The sequence below is a fragment of the Tympanuchus pallidicinctus genome, unplaced genomic scaffold (genome assembly GCF_026119805.1).
Source record: "Tympanuchus pallidicinctus isolate F22 unplaced genomic scaffold, pur_lepc_1.0 scaffold5, whole genome shotgun sequence".
Taxonomy (NCBI): Eukaryota; Metazoa; Chordata; class Aves; order Galliformes; family Phasianidae; genus Tympanuchus; species Tympanuchus pallidicinctus.
Genome location: NW_026294769.1, coordinates 49,976,456 through 49,988,968, shown reverse-complemented (window position 1 = coordinate 49,988,968; position 12,513 = coordinate 49,976,456). Strand labels below are relative to the sequence as shown.

Below are 12,513 nucleotides of genomic sequence, written 5' to 3'. Positions count from 1 at the left end.
TTGTACACTTAGAAGCAAGTGAATTTTCAGAAGCAGAGTCTCTATAATACACAAAAGACACATGCATGCCCCCTCATCCCATTTTCTTTTTCTGTGGTGTAAGCAAAGCTGGTCAATTCCATGGAAAGTTGTGGCAAAGGAAAATCAACTGCCCTTAAAGTTCTGGTAGTGCTGGCTCTCTGAAGCGAATCTCACAAAGATGTCCATCAAGTGGGAGTGTGCCAACCCGGACAAGGCAAAGGAACAACTAGCCACTCGTTATTCCTAATGAAGGACAGTGGGCTGAACCAAACTTATATTTGATTGCTGTTTCTTTGTTGATATATTAAAAAGCAATCACTCGCTGAAGGTTACCATAGTAACAAGCAAGCTAATTTTTTTGTTTTAAGGCTCTTTCATACACTTACAATACAGAAACGGTGGGAAATTTGGCAGGGAATCCTGTCCTTGCTTTTCTGCTGTTATTTAACTAGAGCAGGGTAAAGCAAGGCATGGTTTTCAATGAAACTGGAGATTTATTTCCCCTCCTCTCTATGAGCATTAAAAAAAAAGTTTGCATTTTACTTACATCTTTGGTTTCTGCGTTTGCTCTTGTACATAGTCATTCTGAAGAAATTCCACTTTCTAAGAAGTAATTGCCTTGAACACAGACAAAAGAGAAGAGGTCGTGCTTCTGCTTTGCAGCGAGACAGTTGCTCACTGACAGAAGGTAACCAGCAATCTCTCACAGAAAGGCAGGGTAATACCATTCTCCTAAAATCCAGGGGAGATGCTGCTGGCTGTAGCTATTTTCTCTGCTGCAAAGCTCAGAGAAAAATATACATTTATTTTCCTATATTTTCTCCAATGTGTTTTATAGCATCTAATAAAATCGAGAGCAGAAAGAATCATATAATCAGAGAAAGTAGGGTGATGTACTATGTGACAGCCTGATAGCAAGATTCCTCAAAAGAGCTCTGATGCACACCAAAATTGCATAAATGACCTCATAAACTAATGAAAGCCAACTTTTCATTGAGATATTGCAGAATTGTATACACGAGGACATAAAAATATTATGAGTTAAATCTTCAGAAAAAATTTCTGTTGGAAAAAAAAAATCAACACGTTGATAAGTGAAATCCTGACTGCAGTTTTGAGCTTATCTCTAGGTTATTCAGGAAGCAGCATACAGTGTACATTTTTTTTCATAGTTCCTTGTGCATTACTTTCTATGATTTCTATTTGAGGAAAGCTAATAATATTCTTCTTGTTTTTCATTTTTGTAACTGCTACCTGCTAATAGGACATAGGAAAAGGAAAAAGTGGCAGGATTGTATGATCTTCCACACACACATAAATAACTGCTTCAATAATCCAGATATCTTCCTAAAGATGGGCAGGGAAAAGAGGAAGAAATTCTTGCCTGGACAGGGAGATGACAGTTATGATGACATGGAATGAAGATGTCAGTGGCAGCTTTGGAGCTGGAGAAAGGATGAATTTCAGTTCATTCAGCAACAAATTTGCCTTCAATAAAATTGTGTGAAAGTATTTCTTAATTGGGCTTTTCATATTTTAAAACATCATACCCAGATATTACACATACAGAAGTGTCTCAGGATTAAAGATAGAGGGTGTGGTGAAGAAAAAAACAGCGAATGACATGTCTTAAAAGTAACAATAATAGTCTTATTGCCATTTACAATGCATGGTTTGACAAAAGCTCTCTAAACTACTCAAGGAAATAGAAAACTAATATCACTGCTTCAGATAAAAAATAATTTATACTTGGCGCCTATGGGTACTTCATGTTTCAGAAGGCAAAAAACAATCCTTTTCAAAGACAGTTAATAGTCTGCAGCATCCATTACCTAAAAACATTGACCAGCAGTCATTTTCTTAAAAAATGACAAAGAAACAAAACAAAACCTGAGGAAACATCTTCCTATTCTAAAATTAAACTTCCTGTCTCTTTTTCCTCTCAGATTTTTGTTTCTATCTACAGTATAGATACAGAATAGACTCTACAGAGTTCAGCCTTGTGCAGTGTCAGTTCTTCTTCCTTTCAGCCATTCAGTATTTCACACAGTCTCACACTGGCACACCTCAAGCTGCTAAAGAGAATTTTTTTCTTTATTTTGGTTCTATTCGTCTACTTTTCCTCCCTCTGTCAAAAGCTGACCACAGATCTTTTCATTTGCTTTGGACTTGCATCGGCATAGCTGAGGACAAAGCATGGCCTAAAGAAAGTGCAAGCAATGGCTGCATTTTTAGATTTGTTTTATATTTCAACTACAATCATCTCAAAACGCCACAGCTGAAATGACACCATCTCTGTTGTGGAGGTCAGCAAAAAGACAGGAAATTGATTATCGAGCAGAAGGGAAAGAAAATATTTGGCCAAGTCATTATGAAACATAGCAGCAGAAAAAATGCCTGCACCAAACAGAAAGACTCTGCATGGCATAAACTCAAACAGCATTGATCAATTTCTAGCTATTGAAGTTGGTATTTCTGCAATAAGTTTTATATGCTGACAATAATTCCCCATTTTCCTGCTTCATTTTCCCTGAGTTAATTTCCAGCTGAATCAGATCTATGATCTGACTCAGATCACAGAGACCAGTGGTATCCTACTTGTTGCTTTGTGTGGTCATCTTTGTTTCCTTTCCTCGCTCTTCCTCATTTCTACCTGAAGGGTTTCATTTTTATTATTTAGTTCAAAATTAACATTTTTCATTGTTTCAATAAGATACTCTCAATCTTTTTCCTCAGCTCTCATTACAATTAGACTATAGAATTCATTTCTTTTTCTTATCACTAACAGCTAATTTTCCATTACTTTTTATTTTGTTTAGCTCTCTATATTATGCTATACATAACGCATGCAACAGCACATGTATCTTTTCATTGTTCTTCTGTGCATTATGCTATTACAACCATATATTTGTATGCAAATATCTTGGCAATGGCATAATAAAAAAATACAAACTAAATGGAAATTTCACGAGATAATAATTAATTTGCTTTAAGCCAATGATCCCTGAAACCATGGTCTTTATTGGTTTTATTTTGTGCTAATTACAACTCTGATTACTTTTTCAGTACAGTTAAATGTGCTTGCTAAAAATAATGTAATGTTTGGTGAATCATTCTATGTCTGTTCATTAAAAAAAAAGTAAAATAGTATTTGAACATGCTGTCTGGCTTTGAGTGGGCAGAGCATCCTCCTGTTTGTCTGTGTTACTGATCACTATAGAAGAGCTTAAAATTTAGTTTCATGCTTTCACAGCTTTAAAAAAGTCATTATTTTGTGGATGGCTGGTGAGCGGCAGCAAGCTTTGTGAGGTGAGAAGAAATGAATGAACTCTGCAACAGAAATCAACCAATCACACAATCTTAACTTATTTAAACATCTTAAACAATTGTAGAAGATTAAAATATTCTTAAAATTGTCCATTGGAATCTCTGCAATGAATTTTATCAGTTCATTGTTGCTGTTGGCAAAACAATAATGTTCATCTCTGCACATTCCACATTACCTCTCAACTTTCCCCATCCTACGGGTCCCAGTAAGGAGTGTTTCTTTAAATGCTGCAATTTATTTCTCAAGTTGTTTCAGAAAAAGAGGAAAAGAAAAACGCAGAAGAAAAAGAAAAAAGACATTTAAAAAATATAGCTACTGACTTGAATGTCACATATTACTCATCAATAAACTCTTCGTCTGGGCTGTATCCTCACTTTTATTTTTAATGAGCAGATCTTAGACAAGAAGAAAAGATGGGGGAGGCTTAAAGCATGTTCTGTCTCTCAGCATTTAATTCTATGCACCCAAACAGTGTTTTTAGATAATGTCCTTCTAAAACTTTTAGTATGGTTACTTTTATGATGTAGACTTAAGAAAAAATTGCACATATAAATATGCATTATTTTTTCTTGAAATAAATGAAACCAACACAGGTCAACATTTAACCTCTCCCAAGCAACAAACACTACTTGATGCAAATATTGATCTACTGAAGTCATGTATTTGACATGTGTGCAACTCTTGCTGGTAAAACATAAGGATTATTAGCCAACAGTAGTGCTTTTTAATGTAATTTATATTAGATAATTAAAATTCTCTTTGACAATAAGTCACTTAAATAATAAAAAGGTTTACATTTACATATTCTCTTTATGATATAATGCAGACAAAGCATAAAATATCAGCCGAATCATACCCCTGACTAACACCCTGGTGATATTAAACTGGCTGTGGCAAACAGAGTTAGAGGAAAGTTTGTATTCCACATGTTTACATGTGATAAGATAGAATCAAAGAGTTTTGTAAATGCATTTCAAAAGAAAACAGACCTGGCTTGCACTCCTGAAGCAAACCAGAAATGGGGGAGAATGAAGACTGATGAGAGGATGAGAGTGCCAAAGCAGGATAATTTTATTAAAAAGTTACTTACAGAATAAAGAGCTCAATTCAGCAGCTTGAACACTGATGGGTAGCCATGAATCTCAAACAGTTTGTATCCTACCCTCTCTATGATAATAATCATTATTATCTGGCTTTTATTATACTTTGGGTCATTGTTTCCAAGCAGTTTCAACCTGAATTCTCAAGCCTTGACCCTTCATGAGGAGATTGATCCATGTGGAGGAGAACCCCTACAGAGATCCACTGAAATCCAAGTGGAGAAGCAATCCTGCTTTGCAAATCCTCTTGCAGGATGACTGAGAGCTTTTAAGTATCTTTATACACAAAAAGGCCACTATTCATTAGTCCACAATCCACAGATGATTGTGGGGATAAAAAGATTGTGTGGATAAAAGGGAAATAATGTAGCATAATACTTTCAAGTCAGCCATATTTATTTTTTACTGAAGCCATAAAGACAGTCTATTTTTACAGCTTTTACTTCACTAAGTTTTTACTCTGCCCGAGTATTCACATTCAGAAGAACACACAGTTTGAAGATTTCACGAAAATTTCAAGTATTCATCAAAAGCTGCAGTAGAATGAATTTGTTACATTCACTGTATTTCCACCATCTACTAATTTAGAAAAGACATCTGAAGAAATGAGTTTTTGTTGGAGCTGCTTGATTTTTATAAAACAATTTTGCTGTTCCTTGTCTGTTATCTTTTACATTTCTGCTGACCTGCTTTACTTTGCTTCAGCATTATCAGAAGGTAACAACACTTCACCACAAAAGATTCTTTTACAGACAGCGGAAGAAAGCCCCCAAGATACAGGTTCTACTTTCACCATAGGCAATTTTCTCTTTTTCAAGGGAGCTTCAAAGGAAAACTCATTTGTCTCACTGATAGACTAACATTTATCTTTAATATTTAAGAAATCCACTGTCAAGCCTTCCTCATTAGACTGAGCTATTTTTATCAGTTATCACTATTAACATTTAGAAATACGATTACAAAAGTATGAAACAAAGTCTGCCACCTACATTCTCAGGAGACTCTTCTGGCTCTTTCTTCCACCCCTTATCCTGCTCTGAGCATGTTCCAATTTCTCTAGCAAGGGTATGTAAAATGCTCTTTTTTTTTCTTTTTTTCTTTTTTTCCTTTTTTTTTTTTTTTTTTTTTTTGATTAGCAATTTTCAAAGTTTATAGTGTCATTTCATGAAAATGTAAACTTAGAATTGGCATTCGCAAATCTAAATTCTTTGTTAGTAAAGATAGAAGTTTCAAAGAATCCCAGAAGAACAGGAAAACAAAGCCAACTAGGTGGAGGAACTTCATAATAAGCCTTTAAATATATGAAAGGTTGACGTGCACACATCCACACCCACAAACAGAAAAGTAAAAAGCCAAGAAAACCCCAATTTTCTTTCTCTGGAGATTCAAACAATTATTGAGAAGGTAAAGAAACTGGCATCTGCGAGTACATGCTAAAAATATCCTTCAGAACTTTTAGAATTGCATTATATTCTCAATTCCATTTGGGACACCTCTACAAGACTCAAAGGAGCTTTATACATGGTTACACTGTAAGTCAGAACTTACCACTTTACAATTCAGAATGATGGTTTGTGACAAAGAGAAGCTCCACACCTTTCTCCCCACTCCTGAATACTGACAAGGGCTCTAAAGAGGTTTGCTATCTTCTGAGCTTTAGCTCCCGCTTTATACAGTCTTATGTAATTCTTGAGCAAAACTTGGCCAATTCTATTCTCTTTCCAGTTCCAAAAAAGAACCATGCAGTTAGGAATGTCTGCTAGTTCTTCATATATATATATATATATATATATATATGTATATACATATATATATATATATATATATATATATATATGTATATTTTCTGGAAAACAGTGCTGTGAGATTAAGTAGGGGGTCTCTTTAGACCAGTAGTGATAACATAAAGCTTTCTGTTCTTCCATCCAAGGAACATTTGTCTATTATTTTAAGTTAGGGATAAAAACCTATTCCTCATTGAAGTCTCTGGGGAAAAAATGATGGAAATGAAAGTGAGCCACACTTCAGGCTCTTAGATATTTAATTTGATTTTATCCAGATCTTGTCTAACCCTGATGGTTTTCATTTGTACTGCTAAATGCTCTGCATGCTAGTTTGGCTTTTAAAAATCTCTTATTTCATCTTGATAAATTTGTCACCACCCAGAAACAATAATTTTTAGTTACATTCATACTATTCCTAAACAGCTCTGTAAAAGTTGAGACAGCCTTAAGGGATGGTCTGAAGTTCTCAGATTTGGTACTAAACCACACTTCCTACCACTGACATGAGGTAGGTGTGCTCCCAAATTTTTTTCCTAATGTAAACCAAAATTCCACCCCAAAACATATTTTCTTCAGAATTTATATTAATAAAATTCAATCTATGCAAACAATGTACAGAGAGGCGATCTGTATTATTATTATTTTAAAAGTTATTTATGAGTAATTCTATCATTTCTAAAGAAATAATGTGTTGAATACTGGTGTGTTTTTGTTAGATATTTAGAACAGCTTTTTAAATTAATCTATTTAACTATTTAAATAACAAATCATTCAATTTCAGTGTAGAGTTGTTTTAACTGTCAATTACACCCACTGTCATATTCTGAAAGCAGATTATATCTATACTATTTCCTGCAGCCTAAATGTAATGGGGCAAACACTCAGAACAGAATCCACTCCCTCATAGGCCCAAGAACACGGGGGAAAAAAAAGCAAAACCATGCTCATGGATTTTGATTTTACTTAAGAGCTCGGAATTACCTGAGTGCCTCATGCAGTTTTATGGACACAATCACTTGAAGAAAATACTTGCTATCATTACTGTTGCACTATGACACTATGGCATCTGTTACAACTTTTGTTTATGTTTATTTAAAAAGCTCTATCACACGTTCAAATGCATTTTCTGTTCCTCACTAGTGAACACTGTATCTCACTTTCCCTACAAAACAGGGAGAGCTTGAGAAGGAACCTCTTGTGAACAAATTAGGCACTTAAAATGTCAGTGTATGGCTCACAGCAATAACAAACTGATGATGTTTTATGGCACAGCCAATGAACAGCTGCTGCTTCAACCTCTCATTTTAGACTAATGCTTTTATAAAACAATCAAGTGAAAGCTGAAAATGTTCCACTTTCTTTTTTCGCGGTATGGGATCTTTCTCACTGTGTAGAATTCAAGACAATTTCAGTCACAGTCAATCAATGTAATGGCTGGCTTGAGAGGGAGAATAAGGCCTTTAACAGAGATGAAAAGTAGAAGAAGAAAATTCATTTTCAGAGAGATGGAAAATGGTGTATTATATCAATTCACCAACAGTCCATGACAAAAGATGAAACGCTATCAGCACACACACAACAACACCCTTGGAATTATAAGGGCCTGTTCACTTAGTGCAAAATACCAACAGTGCTTCAACTGCACAATTGCTCCTACTTTTTTTTTTTTTTTTTTTTTTTTTTTTTTTTTCCCTACCCTTTTTTCAGTTCTATGTGGGGTGGCAGGATGGGAAAAGTGCTAACAAGAAGTTGTTAAATTAAAATTAATAATGTACCCGATTTAACACCTCCCTTAGACTGGTGGGCGGGTGAGCAGGAAGTATCTTTTCCTCAGTCTAAACAGGGCTGCATACCTACGGCAGGAATACATATATTCTGAGTCAGTTGAACTCATAGGTTTAACCTCTCAAAACATTACAACTAAGTAACAGACAATTTCTAAGACTGTATTTTGCTATGTAGAAAGGAATGTATTTTGAGGGATAATAATAACAGCAGACAATTTCTAAGACTGTATTTTGCTATGTAGAAAAGAATGTATTTTGAGGGATAATAATAACAGCAGACAATTTCTAAGATTGTATTTTGCTATGTAGAAAAGAATGTATTTTGAGGGATAATAATAACAGCAAAACAATACTTTCCTTTTATTTTGAGCTCAATTATTTTAGTCAAGACAGGTGTTACTGCACACAAGTGCTCTACAGCACTTAAAAGCAAATTCATTTTTATTTTTTTAATGAAAATGTTTAAAATATATTCCTTACCCTTTTAAAAAAAGAATGTCAAACACGTGAAACATTTTGCACTTAAAACAAATCTTGCTAACAGTTAGAGATCCAACATTTCAAACACAAGAGTTATTGTTTGAGGGTGTTTACCAATAGGAAAAGGGGAAATGGCTTTAAACTGGATGACAGTAGATTTAGACTAGATATCAGGAAGAAATTCTTTACTGTGAGGGTGGTAAGACACTGGATCAGGTTCCCAGTGAGTTTGTGGAAGCATTCAAGGCCAGGCTGGATGGGTCTGTGAGCAACCTGGCCTAGAGGGGGGTATCCCTGCCTTTAGCAGGGGTTGGAACTACATGATCTTAAAGTTCCCTTCCAACCCAAACCATTCTATGATTTATGGTTTTATGTTAGTCATAAATACTATCAGATTACTGTTGAAGTACTTCCAAATGAAACACATTCTCTGTTTAGGAATATTTCAAGGAAACACAGTAACTAACAGCAACTTGGATAGACTAGCACTTCTCCAGGTTTTACTAAGTATCAGATCGTACCCTCAATTAAAAGAATTGTAGTAGCAGTTGTTGAAAAAAGCAACATTTATTCACTGTGATCTAGAAACCTAGAAAACAGAAAAGACAAACTCAAGAAAGAGACTGGTACAACTGAAGAGAGAAGCATTTTCATCCCCATGAGAGTCAAGAGGGAAAAAATACTTTCTCATCAAAGTAAATAATTAAGAGACTATATGTGCAAACATTTAATAAAGGTATGCAAAACATTTCATTAAAATCTAGTCTAAAATCAAAGGCATGTAAGAACACATGTCAGATTTTCTGTTCCCTGATCTGTGGCACTTTGGAAGGGTAAAGGATAGTCAGGTAGCATGGTGACAACAGATTCTGGAGACAGGCTGTTCAAATGCATAGGGAAATTCAAAGCCATTTGAAGAATCTGTCCCAACATCACTTCCGTTTTTAAAAAATTCTGCTCTCAGCCAAAGGCTCAGTTCTACTGGACAAAACATCTTTACATTTTTAAATGAAGTTTGTTTTCATCAATTAAAAAAAAAAAAAGTCTCTATGATGCTCTAGCAAAACAAAAGATAGAAGAATTTAAGAAAGAATTTAAGGAGGGAAGATTTAGTTTGGATATCAGAGAGAAGTTCTTTACTTCTCTCTGAGAAGTAAAGAGAAGTAAAGAGAGAGAGAATGGTGAGGTACTGGAACAGGCTGCCCAGAGAGGCTGCGGATGCCCTGTCCCTGAAGGTGTTCAAGGCCAGGTTGGATGGGGCCCTGGGCAGCCTGATCTAGTATTAAATGGGGAGATTGGTGACCCTGCATATGGCAGAGGCATTGGAGTTTGATGAATCTTAAGGTCTCTTACAACCCAATCCATTCTATGACTCTGTGATTCTATGAAGGTGATATTGCTACTCACCATTTTTTTTCTGCACTGAAATTCCTGCTCATGTCTTAGAAAATAAAAGTGTACCAAACTGAAAACTAACATTCATAACTTATTCATAAAATATGAATATTACTTACATTGAACACGTTTTGCCCTTGCTACTACAGGAACGTAAGGTAGATTCAAAAGCTTGCACAAAGCTGGTCTAAAGTGTTTACAAGTCATTGACTTCTAAAAGGTAAGAAAAGGATGAAAGTTCTTCCAAAAAGGGTTTCTTCCCTCCATCTGAGCAGTATTATACAGGAAAGAGAATTATAAGTAGAATATACTGCAATGGGAGCCTTTGCTCTGAGTTATGACAGGAACATTAAACTTGTGGGAGGCTAATTAAATTAAATTAATTAAATTCTCCTATTTAAAGCCACCTACACATTAGATCTGAACGTAGATTTAAGCTAGCCAGGATTCAGTGTACTCCTTGGGAAACAAAAAGCAAAGCCATGTATTTTTGTGATCTTATAAATCTTGCACACGAAAGAAGAGATGTGCCCTGAACAGTATCTGTAGGAATATAGCACATAAGGTATTTAAGAAAGTAGAGTTTGGAGAATCAATGTCCCGCTAATCTTGGATTCAAACACTACAAAAAGCGAGCATGAGAAGACTTTTCTTTGCTTTTCTGATTGGTGCTGGGGGGGGATACCACCAAATACACCACCAAAGCACCAGATTTTCATAGGGAGTGAACAGACCGATTTTATCTGGCAAATATTTCTGAGAGCTTGGAAAAGGCAGAACAAAAGAAATGAAAGACCACCTCAAGCATATGATGGAATCAAAGTGGTCCAACTAAAGCACACACAATGAAAACCAGTACTGACATTTTCAGGTACTTCCAGTAAATGCAAAAAAATAAAATTAATCCATGTGAAAAAACTGAGCCAGTGTTAACTGACAATGTATTGCAGACAATAATTTCTCTAAGCTGTACAATGGACTAATCAAAATACTAAGAAATACTTATTTTTAGAATATAGCATGATTTTTTCAGCACTTTGCCGATGAATTTTTGAACAGCAAACGTAATATTGTACATATGATCAAATGGAAAGGGGAGGTGTTGGAAATCAATACATGGGATGGAAGGGTCCAATATAAAGTCCAATGTAAAAATCGAATCCTGTCAAGTCAACATTTGATAAATTTTCTCACAGTTGCAGCTCTCCCTGAAGAGCAATGCCACAATGTCCACACAGTTCTAAAAGCAGCAGCATTTGTGATGTCTATTTTAAAATAGGTTAACATTCTTAAAGAGAGTAGAAAGACAAGGGTCTCCTGATCAGCTCTCAGTCAGACTAATAAATGTTTGTAAAATTATTTTTCATGTATTAATAGCAGAATTTCATCCTAATAACATAAAAAAAAAAAAAAAAAAAAAAAAAAAAAAAAAAAAAAAAAAAAAAAAAAAAAAGACCTTTAAAGCATGACTTTGGGGAATAAAGAAAATAGTCAAATTTCTATTTGTTGTCAATTAGACGTCACTATATGACTCAGTTGCCTGAATTCATGGATGATTGTGTTCCATTGTGTAGGAGTTTCTTAATTATACAACAAAATTCAAGAAAATCATCAAAATTATTTTATTTTAAATTAACTAAACATTTGGCTCACAACTCTTAGTTTTCCAATTCAGTGAACTTAATAGCCTAATCTTTCAGAGAAAGAAATTTGATCAGTAAATCTCGTTAAACATACTACTAATCATGCCATTTTGAAGTCTAATTTTTCTCTACTGGTAAATGCAACTTACTGAAGAAATCTTGAAATTTTCAGTGGAGTCAACATTCAACAGGATGATTGTATTAAATGAGAAAGCTTTTAGGAATTCCCCATTCCCTTAGTAATTGCAGCTAAAAATTGACGTATCCATAAATCACCACCTAGGATCTATACTGACGTGCTGACAATAATAAAGGATGAGATGTTAAGCAAAAAAAGCAAGGAAAAGCATAATTAAATTGCCATAATTATAAATTCAGTTTTTGCATTTCCTTTGATGATGCAGTCTTATTTTTTTGTTTTGCAAAGTGATAGATCACTAAAATAGAGTTGTTATAATTTGAGGGGAAATGACATCTATTGAAAAATTAATATCAATTATTTATTTGTTTATTTATCAATTAAACAGGTTATTTATATATTGAGACTGCTCCATGCTACACAAATAAAAGTCACTTCATTTCAATGTCTCATCTCATTACAATTAAAAAATAAAGCAATTTAAGACAGGTATATGAATTAATTTCCAAAAGTCACTACTAAAACAAAACCAGAACCCTGAACAGCTGTAACTATTGAGTCTCTGTCAGAAAATATTAAGCAATTTAAAGAAATGTATTCTTTAGTAACTAGGACTTTTCTTCATTCTTAAATACAGTGTTACTGTACCAGAACAATATCAGAAACAGGTGCTATATGACAAAAAATACACCTCTTCCAAGCATCGAACATCCTTCCAAGCTTAATTCTGTATGTTAGACCTCATTTGCAAAAATCAGCCTGCGAGACACGTGAAGGTAATCTGTCTTAAACTTGAACTATCCTATTTCTACACAATGAAACACACAGAACGTTGG

General features: G+C 34.6%; 1 protein-coding gene across 7 annotated transcripts in view; it reads right to left on the bottom strand.

Annotated features, from left to right (window-relative positions):
* Nucleotides 1-12,513, bottom strand: part of RALYL (RALY RNA binding protein like) — a 371,615-nt gene that overhangs the window by 108,563 nt on the left and 250,539 nt on the right. The window contains exon 1 of one of the 7 annotated variants that reach the window (XM_052703334.1): nucleotides 569-713. The exons of the other annotated variants lie outside the window; for them this stretch is intronic. Coding sequence (XP_052559294.1) covers nucleotides 569-605 — 37 coding nt within the window. The 5' untranslated portion in view covers nucleotides 606-713. Of the gene's footprint in view, nucleotides 1-568; nucleotides 714-12,513 lie in introns of those variants that run through there. 7 annotated transcript variants of the gene reach the window in all.